This window comes from Myotis myotis, unplaced genomic scaffold (genome assembly GCF_014108235.1).
Source record: "Myotis myotis isolate mMyoMyo1 unplaced genomic scaffold, mMyoMyo1.p scaffold_m19_p_10, whole genome shotgun sequence".
In the NCBI taxonomy this organism is placed as follows: Eukaryota; Metazoa; Chordata; class Mammalia; order Chiroptera; family Vespertilionidae; genus Myotis; species Myotis myotis.
Genome location: NW_023416314.1, coordinates 43767483 through 43787050, shown reverse-complemented (window position 1 = coordinate 43787050; position 19568 = coordinate 43767483). Strand labels below are relative to the sequence as shown.

Genomic DNA, 19568 nt, shown 5'->3' with positions numbered 1-19568 from the left:
CCATGCTGCCAAGGGCTAGAGGAGTCCAGCTTTGTCCACTAACCAATGGGGAGGAATGAGGCTAACAAGGCACATTTATAAGTCTGGAGAGGACACTGAGCGCGATGGCAGAAGCCGGTGACATGTTGTTCCAGAGGTCCCAGAAATCTTTGTTTTCCGGTTGGGAGGAGCCTTTGCAGAGTACAAAAGGGATGTGAGACCTTTGCTAAGGTTGTTTAGGGCAATGGTAGGGGGGCACAGGTGCCGGGGTGCATGTCCCAGCATCAAGAAGGGTTCAGGAATCTGGAAAAGGGGCTGTGCGTAGATGACAAGAATCCAGAGACTAATAAAGAGTCCAGAGACGAGATATAATTTTGAAAGGCATTGGGAGTCAGAGGACCTTCAGTTAAAGGAACTGAAGAGCCCCTCCTTGTCTAGGACCCTTGCTTTTATTAACACAATTTGTCCTAAGGCAAGGTGGAGATAATACACTTCAAAGGGTAAGGTTTCAAAGGGTACAGAAGCATTGTCAGTTTGAGGGAATTAGCCTATGGCTGTACAGGTGTTTGGTCAGTAGGAGGCAATAACATGTAGATTAAGATGCCCTTTAATTGTGTGGCAGCCACAATCAGTTTCCTGTTCAGGTTTGGGGAAATGCCTTTAGCCATTCCCAACAGGTGACTACATGTGTGACTCAACCCTGTTGAGTCCCCAAGTTTCATCAACCTTTTGATGAAACTCTTGAAATTATGACATGCTGGAATTGGTCTACGGCACACAGGGCCATCTGAGAGGGATCAGGACCCTTTCAGGCTGGACTAAGGAAATAGGGGTCCTGGAACCAGTCAGCCTGGCCCATAGCTGACTCTGCTTATATTTGTCTTTGGCCTCAGCAGGGAGTCTCAGATGGGAATGGGATAGGCTTTGGGAGAGGCCCTGGGAAGTACTGAAGATAGTAGGTACTAGAGATCCCAGGTGAGTTCCCAGGACTAGAGGAAGAGAGGGATGTGGGGCTGGGACACTGAGCCCTGTGACCAGCACTGGGATGGCCAACATGTGCACAGGAAAGAGAAACTAAACCATAAGATGAAGGACAGTGATAAGGGGACCTGTGACCCTGATCACAATATGCCTTCCATCATAACAACCCCTGCCCAGGCCCTGATATTTCCCCTTATCCCAGGAGGATAATTGCCAGTTATTTGTCTGCAACACTAGTCAGTACTTGAAATCTATTTTTTCATTCAACAAATATTACTGAGCACCTATTATATGCCAGGTACTATTTGTGGTGGAGAAAATGTAATAGTATACAAATAAGTAGACAGATAAAATAATTTAAAATTTTAATAAGTGACATAAAGGAAAGAAACATGGGTTTGAAATGGCTGGATAAGGTGGTCATGAAGGGCTTCATTGAGAAGATAGCATTTCAGCAAGAATTGGCTGTAAATATTGTGAAACCCATGACAGTTCTATTTATTCTATGATGGGTAAATAAAGCACTTTTTCCATATTGTGAAAAGTACCAAGAAAGAGTAATTACTAGCAGTGCTCTCTGGGAGAAAAACAACTTTTCCTGTCCCATTACGGCCAGCCCCTTCCCTCCCAGTGATTTTTTTGTAAAGTTCTTTGCTACTGGGAGTGGGGCCAGGGTGGGAGTCGGACATTGATGGTGAAATCTTAATGACTTTTCAAGGGCAAAGCTGATGACCCAGTGTGCAAGGAGACACCTATTTGGTGGCGGTGCTCTTATAATAGTCAGGGGCAAAGCAGATGTATAGTCCTTAGTTCATCCTAGCTTGTTGCCTGTCTTGGTGGCCAGAGCTGTTTCATGTTTGGGACACTGAAAAGAAAAGAAAAAGAGAAGAGAAGAGAAGAGAAGAGAAGAGAAGAGAAGAGAAGAGAAGAGAAGAGAAGAGAAGAGAAGAGAAAAGAAAAGCTGATAATGCCTGGGAATGCCCCAGAAAGGCTCTTAGTGGAACTTGGAAATAGCTGTTCTCTGAGTGTTTCTAAGTATGTTTGTGTGTGTGTGCTTGCTAAGTATATATAAGTATCAGTGTCTTTAGCTGTCTCGGAGCAGGGCTTGACATCTAGTACACAAAAATGTTAGTGTCCTTCTCTTCTTTCCTCCCCATTATAGACGTAAATCTAATCACAGAAAGGCAATCTTCAATCAGTCTACCCACTTCCTTAATCTTATGGGCAACCAGATCCATCACCAAGGTGATGAGAGTCACAACTGGGCATCAGTGGCATGGGCTAGTCACTGCTCAAAAGTCAGTGAAGCCCTAGTTGGCTTGGCTCAGTGGATAGAACGTCAGCTTGTGGACTGAAGGCCCTGGGTTTGATTCTGGTCAAGGGCACAAGCCCAGGTTGCAGGCTTGATTCCAGTAGGGGGTGTGCAGGAGGCAACCAATCAATGATTCTCTCTCATCATTGATGTTTCTATCTCTCTCTCCTTTTCCTTCCTCTCTGAAATCAATCTCTGTATAAAAGGCTAATATGCTAAGTGTCCCTCCCACCGTCCAACTGATTGCTATGATGTGCACTGATCACCAGGGGGCAGACGCTCAATGCAGGAGCTTCTGAGCTGCAGTGACTTGACAACGGTGCTTCTCCGGTGACACACCCCGAAACCAGAGAGGAGGGAGCCCCAATTCCTCCAGGGGCCACGTTATTCCACCTTGGGCCGTGGGTTATGTTGTTGCTGGGGCACTGTTGGCCCTGAATCTGGTTTACTGCACACTTGAATTTGCGTTCCACACCCTGTATGACAGCAACTTTGCAGAGTGCTCTCTCGCACTTCAGGACCCCTTGGGGGATGTTGGAGGGCTGGTTTCAGACTGATCCCTGAAGACCAGGCTGAGGGACCTCACCTGCTGGAGGGACCCTCATCACTCCGCAGTCACCAGGGAAGGACTAAGGGAGGTTGGCTCCAGGGCGTGTCTGACCCATCTCATCCAGTCCCGCCCCACTGGCCACCTTCTAATTAATTTCCTTTCAATGTGCATGAATCCATGCACCGGGTCACTAGTAAAAATATATAAAAATATATTTTTTTAAAAAAGTCATTGAAGGGGGATGGGGCCTCCTGCCGGGAAGAGTTAGTCTTGGACTCAGATTTCTGTCCGGACCCTGACCTTATTTACACTGATGTAATCAGCCAATATTGGCCTAAACCTTAGAGGTAGCTCATTCCCAGCAGGCTTGGAGGTGGGGCGGTGCTGTTGCCATCTCTATAAAGGGGGTTCAGCCAGGTGACGAGAGCTGTCCTGTGGCCTCTCCAGCTCAGCATGGCTCGTGCACTGGGAACACTAGTTGCCCTGGGGCTGTTGGGCCTGTGCTGGTCTCCGGCCATTGCCCACCCTGTCACTTCGTGAGTAAAGCTGATGCTGGAGAAGGAGGGCTGGGGTCTGGGCTAGAGCTGGACAGAGCCAGGTTTTAGGCCTGGGTAAGTTTGGGGTCAGGAGCTAAGAAATACCTCTTTCTGCCTTCTCTCTAGGACTAGTTCCTCTGGGAGTGGAGCAGAAGGTGGGAATAGGAACCAGCTGGCCTCAGACATGCTCGGTGAGGCCCCGACTCCCTGAGTGTGTCTATCTGTGTCTCTGCATTTTATCATCTGACTGGTCTTTTACTTTGTCATTTTCCCACCTCTACCTCAGAACTCTGCTCAGATGGCTGGAGCTTTGATGCTACTACTCTGAGTGAAAATGGGACCATGCTATTTTTTAAAGGTAGGAGAGGCTGGGGTTGGGGCATTTGAAACCTCAGACTTGGTCCCCTTCACCAAGCGTGTATCCACCTGTGGGAGATCTTGGGAATTGCCTGAGAATATCGCCCACAGTTCTCTGTAACTATCTCAGTAGACCAAAACTTTGTTCTTGGTCTCTCAGTGAGTGCATTTTTCAGGGGAGTACATGTGGACAGCTCACCACTGGGGCCGGGAGTTGATTTCAGAGAAGTGGAAGACCAGCTCCGTGGATGCCGCCTTTCGCCTTAATCAAGACAGTGTCTTTGTGATCAAGGTATTGCTGGGTCAAGGTCAGGGTTGGGCCAGGAAGTGCTGGAATCTACATGAGAGACTCTCCCCCAAGTGGCCCTGGCATACAGCCCTTACCAATAAGTTCCAGGTTTCCTCCCCCTATGCCTTCCCTTCCTGAAAAAGCTCAGGCTAAGGCAGTGTGTGCATGTGAGCTTGGAAGGCACTGTATCCAAGGCTATTTTTTAGTTTTGATCTCTGTCCAGACCTCTCTGCCACTCCTCACACTCTTGGCCATCCTTTCCTTCATGGAAATTTCTTTGCTTGGCTTCTGTGACCCTGCATCTGGTCCTCTTCATAGGGCGGCTAGGTTGTTATACAACACAATGGCATGGCGGATGAAACCCAGGGGGTGAATTATGGATGAAATCCAGCCTACTGTGCTCACTAAGTCATGTGCCCTGGACCAAGATGTCTGCTCAGAGGAAAGGGTATCTTCTCCTCACTTGCACAAAGGTGCTGTGAAGTTGGGGTGGGCCTCACTGGCAGCTTTGTTTTCCCTCCTGCTTCTTTTCCTGCTCTTTCTCAGGCTTCTTATCCTTAGCCAGTCCTCAAATGTTCCTCGGAGATCCATCCCAACTCTTCCATACACCCTCCCTTGGTGATGTATACTAATGCCATGGCTTTGAGGACTCTTGTGAACGCCAGATCTGGAGTTCTCCCTGGAGCTCCAAGCATGCCTTTCCAATTTCATGGCAGACACCTTCGACTTAGATGTTCCATAGCTGCATCGCCCGAACTGAACTTAGTATCTTTCTTACACACACAGGAACTCCTCCTCCTGTGTTCCCCATTTCAGTAAATGGCACCACCGCATGCCGGCTCCTGCAAGCCAGGTGCATGTGGGTCTCCGGATCTGCCCCTTGGTTATTTTTTCAGGTTTATCTCCCATCCCCACCACACTCACTGCACCAGACTCATGACACTACATGTATTTCTCTGAGCATGCTCTGTATGTGCTGCTCCCTCTGCTGGGGATACTCTTTCCACACTTGTCTACCTGGAAAATTCCTGCTTGGTTTTCAATTCTTGGCCCAAATGTGTCCTCCTCTGTGAAGTTTTCTAGGAATTCTCTAGGTAGATCAGGCATTCTCCCTATATTCCCAGTGCACTTCACATCCACCTTGGTGGCTGCATGGCTGGGATGGTGGATCTTTTCTGCATTTGCACAGGGAACTCCTTGAAGGCAGAGACAGAGCCTTGTCATGTCTTTACCCCCTGTATCTGTGGTCATTCTTGAATTAATGAATGAATGAATAAATAAATGAACAAATGCATGTATACATAGATGAGTGATTACAGGATCACTATTTTTGGATGTTTGCTAGCACTAATGGTGTTGCAAGTAAGTGTGCCATGGGAGTGTCCATTGTACAAAGCCAGATGTGTGTGTTATAGTAATAGTGATGGGTATGGGGACAGTCCATCTACAGATGGACTGGGAGTGTGTGGGGCTGCAGGAGGATATTGTGTAAGTGCAACAGATCAAAGATGCTGTGTGTAAATGCAGGATGGCAGTATGTGGGGAGCATAGTTCAAAACACAGTGCTTTTGTATGCAGGGGGACAAAGTCTGGGTGTACCCTCCTAAGGAGAAAGAGGAGGAATACCCAAAATTGCTCAAAGATGAGTTTCCTGGAATCCCATCCCCAGTGGACGCAGCTGTGGAATGTCACCGTGGAGAATGCAACAGTGAGGGCGTCCTCTTCTTCCAAGGTCAGTCCAGGATGAGAGAGACTGGAGCAATGGTGGGTCGGTGGTGACAGAGGTAGTGGTAGGAACAGTGGTGGTGGTGGATTCACTATATGGCTCCCCAAGGAAGAAATGAAATAGGTCAGTTAGGATCTAAAGGTCAAGTAGGGGAAATAGAGGAAGTTATCCTAGGGAAGGTAACTGGGTATAATTCTACTAAAAATTCCTCATTGTTCCCCATGACCCTTAGGACAAATCTATGTTCCTTAGTCTTACATACAAGGTTCTCCATGACCAAGTCCCTATTGACCCTCCAGCCTTGACTCTCACCATACCCTGACCTTGAATATGAAGCTCCAGGAGCTCCATGCTGCTCCCTGTACATCCAATTTCCTTCATGCTTTCCTCTATCTGGAGTTCTGTCTCCTCTTCCCGTCTGCTTTATAACTCCTGCATCAGATTTTAGTTTAAGTGTCACCTTCTCTGGGAATTTTCGCCTGACTCTTCCCACTGCCCTTGCTAAGCTGATCATGTGCACTTTGCTGTGCAATTTTACCGTATGACCACTCTCTTCAACTGTTTCCCTGCTGGGCTATCAGCTTCATGTAGCCAGGACCATGTCTGGTCCACCTTGGAACCCAGTACAAGCATAAAGGAAGGGGCAGGCTGGCCTCACCGAATGCTTGTTGATTGATTGGACAAAGGTAACCACACGTGGTTCTTGGACTTGGCTACAAAAACCGTAAAGGAACGTGACTGGCCAGCTGTTTGGAATTGCTCCTCTGCCATTCGATGGATTGGCCGCTACTTCTGCTTCCGGGGTAACCAATTCCTACGCTTCAACCCTGTCACGGGAGAGGTGCTTCCTAAGTACCCTCTGGATGTCCGAGACTACTTCATGCCCTGCCCTGGCAGAGGTGAGAAAGCTGCAGCACTTGGGACTCACTGGAATCTATCCATATGCCCAGCTCCCACCTTACCTCTGTGTTGTAAGACCTTGGCCCTTGCCCTAGCCCCATTTCTATTCTGGCTCTTCCCAGTTGTCCTTGGCTGGTGGAAGCCTATACCCCATTAACCCCAATGATCTCTTCCACCTCAGATTTCATCATGACCTCTGACCTCTGTCTTTGTTTCCCCTTGCCTATTTTTTCCTTCAAGGCCATGGGCACAGGAACAGGACCAGCCATGGAAATGGGACCCACCATGGCTATAAGGAGGTACGCTGTAACCCAGATGTAGTCTTGTCTGCACTGCTGTCTGACAACCATGGTGCCATCTATGCCTTCAGTGGTAAGAGAAATCCCTAAGTCCCCCAGCTCTTCCCTCTGCATCTCTCACTTCTTTCACGTGTCTACATCTCTGATACATTTCCTTCATTTTCACCACTATGTCCCTTACTTTGTCCCTCGGCTTCCATCCTTAGCATATCTTTTTTCATTCCCCTTCTCCTCTAATGTATATTGTTCAACTTGCCCCTCATTGCCCAGGCCTCTAACTTCTGCCACCCAGTACCATCTACTCCTAGGCCGGTGACCTCACCTGACCTATCTGGGTCCCTTTGACTCCTTATATTACCTTTGCCCTTGCGTGTCTTGCTGGGTCCTCTGGTGCCCCCTGAGCTTATCTTCAGAAGCTCAGTCTTTTTCCAGGTTCCCAGAAGCTCCTGTTCAGGCTTCTGGGAACAGCATTACCAGGGTATGAGATGTTCCAGTACCAAAAAAACTATCCAAGAACTGTTGGGTCCCTCAGACCTTTAGAGATAGCTTCACTAGCCCGAGAAGGTTTCCTCTCTGAGTGACCAGTGGAGAAACCTCTCTTCAGACCAACAGCATTAATTGGTAAAAGCCATCTAATGATACCTTGAGATGCTCTTGGGTTAGTCGGTAGGTAGTGACAGGTGTTAATCCACACTCAAGAACAATTCCAAGAGAAAGAGTAAACAACCACATTACACAGCTCAAAACACATGTATGATCAGATACAAACGTAAAATAGAGGTGAGAACATGGAGTAGTGAAAATCCTTTTTTGCTCCTAACCCCTGGACAGCAAATCCTATATAATAAAAGGCTAATATGCAAATTGACCAAACGTTGGAACAACCAGTTGCTATGATGCACACTGACCACCGGGGGCAGACGCTCAACACAAGAGCTGCCCCCTCGTGGTCAGTGCGTTCCCACAGGGGGAGCGCTGCTCAGCCAGAAGCCAGGCTCATGGCTGGTGAGCACAGCGGCAGTGGTGGGAGCCTCTCCTGCCTCCACTGCAGGCAGGCAGTAAGGACCGAGGGGTCCCGGACTGTGAGAGCCCCGGACTGTGAGAGGGATGTCTGACTGGCGGCTTAGGTCCTATCCTGAGGCAATCGGGCCTAAGCTGGTAGGCGAACATCCCCTGAGGGGTCCTGGACTGTGAGTGGGTGCAGGCCGGGCTGAGGGACCCCCCTCCAGTGTATGAATCTCATGCACCGGGCCTCTAGTATGATCACATATAACTACCAAGCTATAATCAAAAATACACAGTCACAAGATCATATCCCCACAACAGGAATGCAGGCTTTAATGAGAACATACATCCATGATGAAACACACACCTGCAGTGAAAAATATAGACCTATACTGAGAATATATGCCAGAGTCAAAACACTTAAGTATCAGGAAAACATGCAGCTATGGTGAGTGCATGGGACCACTGGGAGGACACACACACACACACACACACACACACACACACACACAGAGGAAGAGAGAGAGATAGAGAGAAAACAAGGTCACAGGGACCACACAGAAATGTAGAGAGACCATAGAACCTTAAGGCCATGTGGCTGTGAATAGAATGCAGCTGAACTCCTAAATCAAAAGTACAGTATTGTTATATTGTAAATCAGAAGATGCCTTAATCAATAAGCCAAATTTACTTGGAGTCTTGTTCATTTTCGCCAGCGCTAACGGGTGCAGAGGAACTCTTGCTTCTCAAATTCTGGGGCCCCATATGGTGCAAGTCTTTTCAATTTATATGTTTTTCAGCTCTTTGTTTTCCAAATTTGGAATGAGACTTCCGGAACTTCTGAGAAAAAGTCCTGTTTGCTGGGACAGGGCTGTGAGACCATATCTCAAGGCCTGGCCTGACCTGGCGCCAGTACTGACAACTCTGTCTGGGGCATATTTTATGGCCTCTCTGGAGTGGGGAGTAGTCTTATTTTCCCTATTATTTAAGCAAGCAAATGTTTACAGAGTAGCAGGGTTAAAATTTTAAACAGCAGTTTTTACCCAAGATGGAGGTTACTATACTTCAGTATTAGGTATGTTCCCCTAGGTTTCAGTTTCCATCTCTGGTTAGGACATGTATGGGGGAGGCAACTCATCCATGTTTCTCTCCCCCCCCCCCCTCTCAAAATCAAGAAAAAGTATATCCGCAGGTGAGGATTTAAAAATTTATGTAAAAGAATGACAGTTTTTTGGGACTAGGTAGCTAGGTGATTGATTAATGGTTCCTTTTTTAAAATTAGGAAAGATTAGGAAAGGAATGTGTGTGTGTGTGTGTGTGTGTGTGTGTGTGTGTGTGTGTGTGTGTGTGTGTGGTGAAAGTAGCAATCAGTTGAAACATATTGGGTTTTTGGTGCCTAGTGGCCCCAAATGGACAGGTCAAGTAGGCAGTTATGTTTGAGCCTAACATTCAAAGGATAGTCCTATAGAGCTGTAGAGAACAGATTGAAAGTCATCGGTATGTAGCTGAAGAGAAGAATAGTCAACAAGACAAGAGGAACTTGGGAGAGTCTGGTATCACAGGAGTCAAGATAAAAAAAAAAGACATTTAAAGAAGGGAGTTGTCAGCAGTCAAATGTTGCTGAGAGATAGAGTAAGAGGAAGGCAGAGAATGAACCATGGACCAGTAGATTTGGCAAATTGGAGGATAATGGTGCCCTTGAACAATTTCAATAGAGGAGGGAAACAGAAGTGTTAAGTGAAGTAGGTTGAGAAAGTAAAGGTAAACGAGACCTTAGACGAGTCGTTTAGTAAGTTGCTATGGAAAGGAGAGAAGAAAATTAAAGAGCTGCTCTGGCTATTCCCTCACTCTCCTGCCACCCTCCCCGCTGAGATTATAGAATACAGCCAGAGTAGAACACTCCATGGAAGCTTGGAAGCTTGCTGTGGTGCTTCCCTTTTAACTTCTGGTCACTCTCTCCTTGTCTATAACATCTCTGCACATGGACATCTGAGATTAGTAGGAAGCCCTCAACAAACCCCATGATATTGGCCTTACCGGGCAACTTGGCCACTGTTCTTTATTCTTGCCCTTCTGTCAGGCCCCTGCTGACTCCAGTTCCAATCAGGCCACAATGCCCAACTTTGCCAAGTCCTTCTCTACTTCCTCTTATGTGTCTTCTTTCCTCTTGGCCTCTGGATGCATTCTCTCCTTCTTCTCAGGACTCACCCCTACATCTGTCACTTGCCTCTTCACTTCCTGGCCTTTTACCACCAGCACTACAGGTGCCTTTGATACTCCACAGGGTCCAACTACTGGCGTTTGGACAGCAGCAAGGACGGGTGGCATAGCTGGCCCATTGTCCATCAGTGGCCCAAGGGTCCTTCAACAGTGGATGCTGCGTTTTCCTGGGATGATAAACTCTATCTGATCCAGGTATGTGTTAGGAGGGAGAGAGGCTTGAGGAAAAGACTGGGAGAATATCCAGCTCTATGCTGATTAACATCTCTTATCCTCCAGGGCACTCAGATATATATCTTCCTGACAAAGGGAGGCTATACCCTAGTAGATGGATATCCAAAACGGCTGGAGAAGGAATTAGGGAGCCCTCCTGGGACCAGCCTTTTGGCTGTGGATGCAGCCTTTATCTGTCCTGGGTCTTCTCGACTCCACATCATGGCAGGTGAGGGGCATCTGGGTGCTAAGGGGTGGCTTGTTCTACTACTTCTCCATAGCATGGATCACCATCAGGGCCTGAGAAGGGTTAGGTCAGGATTTCCATGATGTGGAAGCCATGTTATATCTGGTGCCTTCTTCACAGGACGACAGCTGTGGTGGCTGGACATGAAGTTAGGAGCTCAAGCGACATGGACAGAGCTTCCTTGGCCCCATGAGAAGGTTGATGGGGCCCTGTGCATGGAAAAGTCCCTTGGCCCCAATTCATGTTCTGCCAATGGTTCCGGCTTGTACCTCATCCATGGCCCCAATTTGTACTGCTACAGCAATGGGGAGGAACTGAGTGCAGCCAAAGCCCTTCCCCAGCCCCTGAGAATGAACAGCCTCCTGGGCTGCAGTCACTGACAGGGCTTCTGATGTGAATCTGTCCCAGACCCTTCTCCCCATTTTCTTTACAATAAAACCAGAGGACTTCTTGTCTTGAATCAAGGGGCCCTGATTGTGGAACAATCTCATTTCCTTCTTTAATTTGAGGGGTAGTAACATTTCTTTTGAGGATTTCTAGCTCAAATGAGGCTGTGGGAGGCAAGGAAGGGGAGGGCTAAGGGACAAACCTCATTTCTGCTCAGATGATCCTAGATCCTAACTAGCTTCTTCTGGACTATTACACATAGAAGGAAACAGAGAACCACAAGTAGGAAAAGGAACTGGTAAGAGGCAGAGCAGGGACTCTGACCCAGCCTGCTAATAACTGACCACAGGAAAGGCATCAGGAAAATAGGGCCAGGGGCAGATATTCGTGTGCCAAATGGATTGGCTCAAGGTTGCCATTTGAGCCCTCAAACTGTGGTTTCAGGTGGTTCAGGTAGCACTCCACCAGAAAACGAGGCTTTGGTTGCCATGAGTTAGGTATAACAAAAGGAAGTTGAGGTGGGGAAACAGGAAGAGGCCAGATGTGTGTCAGAGGCAAGCTGGGGAGAGGGGAGGTGGAACCATTCAGGGACCTGACACCACGAACACATCTGTAGAACACTGAGTGGTCCTGCTGGCTACCCTTTACCCTCCATGAATGCGGGCCTAGATGGTGCAGTGTTGGTAAAGGATAGAGTTGTTGATTCTTTTCTGATCATAAATGGGCCAAGATTTTACTCTCCAAACTTACTGACAACCATTTGATTGGGGAGTGGGTCTGGACCACAGGCAACTGGATCTCAGGTAAGACCCTTTTTCCTCCTCTACCTTTTCAAGCCAACAGAGGTTAATTAGTTTGTTTTAGACCAGCCATGGGCAAACTACGGCCCGCGGGCTGGATCCAGCCCATTTGAAATGAATAAAACTAAAAAAAAAAAAAAAAAAGACCGTACCCTTTTATGTAATGATGTTTACTTTGAATTTATATTAGTTCACACAAACACTCCATCCATGCTTTTGTTCCAGCCTTCCGGTCCAATTTAAGAACCCATTGTGGCCCTCGAGTCAAAAAGTTTGCCCACCCCTGTTTTAGACTCAAAAAATAACCTCAGACTCTAGCAGGGGACCCTTTCTTTGACTTTTCATATCCTAGCCTCAATGACCTCATCCATAAAATGGGTATAATACTACTCATCTCCCAATGGCAAAGAATATGGACTCAAACCCATCCCTTGGATTCTGTCAGGAAGGGGCCCTGGAAGTAGACCCAAACTCTGGTCCATGGCCTCATCTGGTTTGCAGTTAGCCCCTCCTGACCTGTGGCCCCTTACTTATGGGTAGAATGGTACCCTGACAAGGTCCACTGACACACTGGGCTTTGCACTGGGAGGCCATGCCATAGAGTGGCTCCTGATAGGCGCCAGGCTCCTCTGGTTCAGGAGAACTGCCTAAGGGTGCTTCACCAGCCTTGATGAGTGGGGAGGGGGGCAGCCGGGGATGAAACTAGGTCTCGGAGGTTCCACCCAGGACTTGAGGTTGGCTGAGGCTAGGAACAGAAGTTAGAGGCCAGGCACCAGGGCTGTGGGGTCTACTGCCAAGAAGTATCTTGAGCTTTCCCCTTCATCCCTGATGGTGCCTAGATGGTTCTTCTCCTTCAATCTAAGAGGTGAGGATAAGGCCAAAGTCTCAGCAACTCTGGTACACAAGGTTAACTTCCTCCTCATAAGGGGGAGCACTAGGTTTCTTCTTTCTTCTCTTCTTCCACCTGCTTTGTTACAAGGAAGCCTCTAGCTTGTCTCCAAGGAACTCCCATAAAAGGCTCAATTCATGCTTCTTTCATCCACTCAGTTAACACCTCCCATGTGCAGAGCACTGTGTCAGGTAATAGAGTAACAAGATGAATTGGACAATGCCTACCTTTAAGAATCTGCCACTCTATCACAGTCAGGAGGGGACTTCAGATAAATGCAATACGTGAGCGAGACATTAAGGTGGAAGTCTATATATACAAAGGAGAGCAGAGCCAGCAAACCTGGGATGGAGAGTGGGTTAGGAAAGGCCTCATATATGACATTACACCTGAGCTGAAATGTAAAAGATGAGTAGAATGTATGTAATTCCTTTAGAAAATATAAATTCTACCATGCCAGGGAGCGGTACAAGTAGAGGAGGCAACACAAGCAAAGAAAAACCAGGGGAGAAGAGGTAGCCACAACTAGGGATAAATGAAGGGCTGGTGGGATCTGAGGCTGGAAAAGGAGGCAGGGGCTTCTCAGCTCATGGGTGTGTGTGTGTGTGGGTGTGTGTGTGTGTGTGTGTGTTCTATGTCAGGCTAGGAAGCATGGATTTTGTCTATCTTTGGGGGATTTTAGACAAGGGTGATGAGATTCCTTTGACTCCTGCAGAGTGGATACTGGGTGAAAGCAGACAACAGTGGCTGTGAGGAGACCACTGAGGAGGCTGGTGCTGTAGTCCAGGCGGTAAATCATGAAGACCTGGACACTGGGTGGTGATGGAAATAAAGAGAAGTGAGCAGATTAAAAATATTGAGAAGACATAAGTCTGTAGGACTTGCTGATGGACTGGACAGGAGTTTGAAGGAGAGAGAGGAAGCTCACCTTTAAACTGCTCCATGGCCCCTTACCCCCTTCATCATTCTCTCTCTCTTTTTTTTAGTTAATCCTCACTTAAGGATATATTAAATTTCACATGAGTCCAGGTGATTTTAGAGCACATTTATTTATTTATTTTGAATATATTTTTATTTATTTCAGAGAGGAAGGGAGAGGGGGTGAGAGAGAGAGAGAAACATCAATGATGAGAGAATCATTGATCGGCTGACTCCTGCCTGCCCCACACTTAGGGATTAAGCCTGCAACCTGGGCATGTGCCCTGACCCAGAACTGAACTGTGACCTTCTGGTTCATAGCTCGATGCTCAACCACTGAGCCATGCCGGGCGGGGCCCAAGGATATTTTTTTCCATTGATTTTTAGAGAGTAGAAGGGAAGGAGGGAGGGAGGGAGAGAGAAACATCGATGTGAGAGACACAAATCAATTGGTTGCCTCTTGCACATGCCCCAACTAGACCAGGGATCAAACCAGCAACCCAGGCACATGCCCTTGACCAGGAATAGAACTTGTGACCCTTCAGTGTGGGAGCGGACACTCTAACCACTGGCTAACACTGTGTTTCTTCTTCCCAAGCTTTCCATGGTGCCCTCTCAAGTTCACTCCATGGTTAGTAAGTTTCTCTGCATTTTTTACTACACTTTTCTATCTCTTTATCTCCAGCTTTAATTAAGATCAGGGAAAGCCCCAGGGCCCTCTTCCTTTCCATACACAGTAGCTGTCCCAATGGATGGGAAGCAGTGTCAGCATTGGCATAACGTGACACACGTTTGTACCATTTCTCTTCCTCTTTCTGTGCAGGGTTAATGGCTCCTCCCTTGGAGCCACACCATTCTTATGGCCAGCATCTGCCAACCTTCTGACTCTGTCGTCTCAATTGCTGAAGTCCCCGATTACTTCAACCACCCAATTATTATGGCCCAATTCTGACCCCAGTCATCATTCACAATTGCTCTACCCGTGAAAAAAATCCCAACATCTCACCTGTGATCATAACCACCTCTTATCCTTATTCTTCTGTCTCCCTCACAACTTCATTCTGACTCTCCTGCTCTTTGACTTTATAGAGATGTTTCTTTAATATATATATATATATATATATATATATATATATATATATATATATATATATATATTTCAGAGAGGAAGGGAGAGGGAGAGAGAAATAGAAACATCAATAATGAGAGAGAATCATTGGTTGGCTACCTCTTGCCCTCCCCACACTGTGGATTGGGCGTATAAACTGTGCCCTGACAGGGAATCAAACCCTGACCTCCTGGAACATAAGTCAATACTCAAAAGACTGAGCCACACTGGCCAGGCAATATAGAAACGTTTCATCCCTTTATTATCTCCCAGTCCTTCATTCCCGAAAAGCCATTGTTTTTCCTACTCAGTCTGAACATCAAAGTTGATCATCTGAACAACTTTCTTAATACTGCTATATCTCTGTCCCTTTTAACTTCTGTTTAATCTATCCATAGAAAAGAACAATAAAAACCAACTTCAAATCAGAGAAAGAGAGAATTTTAAAAGTCAGAGATGTCTGAACTCCAGTCCCAGCTAGGCCACTTCCTAAGTTTGTAGGTTTGAGAAAGCCTGAGTCTTGTGTGTGGTGTAAGTGTGTGTATATGCATGATTGTATGCAAAATAGGAATGTGTATTGAATCAACCACTGTTCAGGAAGAATACAGAAATCACTGTAGATGGTTTAAGTAGAGAAGGACTAAATGGGAATAATTTGTTACAAAGCTGTGGAGAAGGTCTGGAGAAACATAAGAGGAAAAGCAGGGCTACCTAGAGACCAGGAAACGACCCCTAATCTTGATTTAAAGGAGTAAAAGTGGGGAAATATCCAAAGATTAAGGAGCTGGAATCTACAAGTCTGCACTGGCTACTGATGTGGCTTGAACTTGTATTGCTGATGCTGCTGGGACCGCTTTCACTTTTGCCACATCAGAAACTGATGTTGCCAGAGGCAGGAGGTAGTGGGGTAAGAGATCAACTAAAGGACTTGTATGCATGCATATAAGCATAACCAATGGACATAAGACACGGGGGGATAGGGGAGGCTAGGGGACTGTCTAGGGCGGGGGGGTAAAATGGACACATATGTAATACCCTTTGTAATACTTTAAGCAATAAATTAAAATAAATAAATAAATAAATAAAAGCTAAACAAATGAAAGGAAAAAAAAACCCAAAAAGCAGAACTGCTCCCTTCCTCATGTGAAGGTTCCCATTAGTGGGACCCAACTGTCACAAAGCAATAAAGGAATCAGAAAAATGTGGTTTTTAGATTTCTAGACCTTTGTACAGGGGAGATTATAAAAGAGTGGATGTGGGGATGAGTACCAACAGGCAACATCTGCCACATGTATTCATCATACTTTTGGTTGCAAGTAATAAGTCTCAATTCAAGGTGTGCAAGCAAAAAGGAAATTTATTGACTTATGTGATTTCAGGCAGAAGCAATATAGGTGTTAAAGTGATGTTATCAGGCATCTGTCTCTCTCCCTTAACTATGTTTCATTCTCAGGCAGGCTTGTTGTTCCTGGTGGCAAGGTGTCCACCAGGCTTATGTTCTACCAGCACCTCTATTTGCAGGAAAATCTCTGGATCTGATTTTCACCGGCTCAGATTTCATCATGTGCCCATCTCGGAATTGATCGCTTTGATTCAATCATGGGTTAGGAGACCAACACTGAAGTGGATTGTGGGACTTGTGTGACATAGACTTAGACTGGGGAAAGGATGTGCCAAAAGAAAAATGAGGTGCTGTTACCAATAAAAAGGGAAATAGATACTGCACAGATAACAACAAAGGCAACATGTTCATGACAGGATATTCATCTTGCAGGTTTTTTGTTGCTCTGTATCCAACCCTCCTTCCCTTCTTCAGCTAGACTGAATATTGATATCCCTGGGCATGAAATATCTCAACCTCTTGTTGACTCCCAGTTTATTACCCCGTCTACACCTTTGTCCACACCCCTATCTTTTTAGTCTACCAAGTTAAGGTATCCAATTCTTCTCATGAGTCCTTGATCCCACCTCCTCTCCTTGCCTAGCATCTCACTCCATCTATTTTCTTTACTTTCAAATTCATCTTCTCTACTGGTACCCTTTTGTGGTGTATATCCATGTTCAAATATATATTTTAAAAAGATATGCCCAGCCAGAATGGATCAGTTGGTTGAGCGTTGTCCTGTGCACTGAAAGGCTGTCGGTTTGATTCTTGGCCAGGGCACATACCTGGGTTGCGGGTTCGACCCATGGTTGGGGCATGTATGGAAAGCAATTGATTGATGTTACTCTCTCACATCAATGTTTCTCTCTCTGTCCCCCTTCCTTTCTCTACGCATGTCCTCAGGTAAGGATTAAAAAAACAAAAAACAAATAACCTAAATAAATAAATAAACCAGAATATTTAACTTCATACCACTTTTCAGCTATTGTCTATTCTTTCTTCTAAACTTCTCTATAGGGGTTTCTGCACTTACTTATTCTCCCTCGTTTTCATTTGCTCAACTCATTGCATTGTGGTTCTGCCTCCATTTTCTGCTGATACAGATCACATCTTGGATGTCCATGACCTCCATGCCACAAAATTCAAAGGATACTTTTTTGCCTTAACCTTATTGGAAATCTTTGCTGCATTTGATGCTGTTGACCACTTTTGTCTCCTTGAAAAATCTTTCCTCCCTTGGATATCTTCCATGACATTACTCTCTCCTGATTCTCCTCTTACTCTGTTTCTTCTCAGCTTTCTTTTTGGCCTTCTTTTCTTCTGCTGGCTTCCCAAACACTGACATTCCCAGAGGTTAGTCCTTTTCTCACCCTCTGTGCTTTTCCTGGGAATGTATTAGAATAGTCTTGAAGAAGGGTGTTGAGGAAGTCCTTGCCAGACCTAGAATCTGAGTTATGAATTCCACTCCATATAATATGTAGGAAGATTTAACTCCTTATACATTTTTCCAAATGATAACAACCACCTAGAACAGTGGTTCTCAACTTTCCTAATGCCGCGACCCTTTAATACAGTTCCTCATGTTGTGGTGACCCCCAATTTCATTGTTACAAATTGTTATAATTAAAGCACAGTGATTAATCACAAAAACAATATGTAATTATATATGTGTTTTCCGACGGTCTTAGGCGACCCCAGTGAAAGGGTCGTTTGACTGTTAAGGGTTCGCGATCCACAGGTTGAGAACCGCTGACCTAGCATAAAGAAAGTTTATTAGATCAACTACAATAAAAAATACAATATTCAAGCAATGCTTATATGTAGTGGTAGAAAATGCTGCCTTTGCTCCATTAAGTGTCTTTGATGCTAATAGAGATGAAAGTTCTATTCTTCCATATCTAGGTAACATGGATGCCAACTTTCTGGTGATGCATAAAGCCAGTGCTCTTGGTGATTCTCTCAATGGAGTTGTTTCTTTGTTTCTTTTTCTTTTTTTAAAATTGATTTCAGAGAGAAAGGGAGAGGGAAAGATAGAAACAGCAATGATGAGAGAGAATCATCGATTGGCTGCATCCTGTACAACTCCTACTGGGGATCAAGTCCGCAACCCGGGCATGTGCCCTGACCGGGAATCGAACCCAGGACCTTTCAGTTCGCAGGCCGATGCTCTATCCACTTAGCCAAACTGGCTAGGGATGGGATTGTTTCTAATTCAAGATTTTCTTGATAGGACCAAAGTAATAATTTTTCAAATTTGCTGCCTGGGACCCACATTGTTAGAACCACACATAATATCTGAGGTGGTTCATAGGCTGTCTGCTCCTAGGCCTTGGAGAGCATCAGAAGGGAGAAGAGATACAATAGTGAAAGGATGGATAAAGGGCACAAGTTGACTCCCCATTGAGCAGGAGGCTTTGCAGACATAGATCAGGGATTCAGGAAGACTGTGTATGGGTCAAACTGCACAGTGTGTGAACTGCACAATTTTCTTTGTGCACCTTAGCTAATTAGATGCCTCTCCCCACCCTCATCATCCTATCTGTGTGCCTCTGGTTACCTGAAGAGATTTCCCTGGATATTGCAGCCCTCCTGCCCAATGGACTGAGAAGACAAGTATTCTGGCGGGCTCTTCGTAAACTGATGATATTTCTGGATTTTTTTAATTGCTCAAGCAGAAGTCTGGAATTCATCCTTCCATAGCCAATCAATTGATTACTAATATCTGTGAATCCTACCCCCTATTTAAACCTATGCAATTGTCTCCATTCCTACTCCCACAACTAATCATCTCCCACCTAGACTACATGAACAGCTTCCTAACTGGTCCCCACACTGAGAGCCAATTTTACTCTTCCCATCTATTCTCCACTTAGCAGCCAGAAGTGAGCTTCTGAAATGCAAAGATGAACATGCCACCCCTCTGCCTCAAGCCCTTTGATGATTTTCCATTGCCCTTAAAATAAAGTCCAAACCCTTAGCAAACCCTTACAAGGCCCTCCTTGATTTGGCACATACTACCTTTTCAGTTCATCTTATGCCACTCTTCTCCACTGTCACCCATACTGGCCTTCTTGTGCTTCTCCTTTGACTTGGAATAATTTTCTCTTCTGGCTGACCTTCTCCTTTACCCTATTCCCCTCACATAAGTGCCAATTCCTTATGGAAAGCCTTCCCCAACCTCTCCAGGCTAAATTTAGTTCACTCATAGCATCCTGTACACCTCCTTCAGATACTCATCACAAATAGCTAAGATCTGGAAATAGCCCAAGTGCCTATTAGCAGATGAATGGATAAAAAAGCTATTACACGTTGATACTATGGAATACTATGCAGCTGTAAAAAAAGGGATCTCTTACCCTTTGGGACAGCATGGATGGACCTGGAAAATATTATGCTAAGTAGAAATAAGCCAATCTGAGAAAGATAAGTATCACATGATCTCACTTATTTGTGGAATCTAATGAACAA

At 45.8% G+C, this 19568-nt stretch overlaps 1 protein-coding gene and 1 non-coding gene across 2 annotated transcripts; both read left to right on the top strand.

Annotated features, from left to right (window-relative positions):
• The first annotated feature begins 1689 nt into the window (after positions 1-1689).
• Positions 1690-1830, top strand: LOC118665595. The gene has a single exon (XR_004970694.1). It is a non-coding gene; the product is annotated as a small nucleolar RNA SNORA48 (small nucleolar RNA).
• A 1391-nt stretch (positions 1831-3221) lies between these two features.
• On the top strand, positions 3222-11099 carry HPX (hemopexin). Its single transcript, XM_036325240.1, has 10 exons — positions 3222-3358; positions 3485-3549; positions 3645-3716; positions 3892-4007; positions 5583-5736; positions 6417-6629; positions 6871-7002; positions 10219-10349; positions 10434-10596; positions 10735-11099. The coding sequence occupies exons 1-10, from the start codon at positions 3276-3278 to the stop codon at positions 10992-10994; spliced, it is 1389 nt and encodes a 462-aa protein (XP_036181133.1). The 5' UTR covers positions 3222-3275; the 3' UTR covers positions 10995-11099.
• Positions 11100-19568: the final 8469 nt, after the last annotated feature.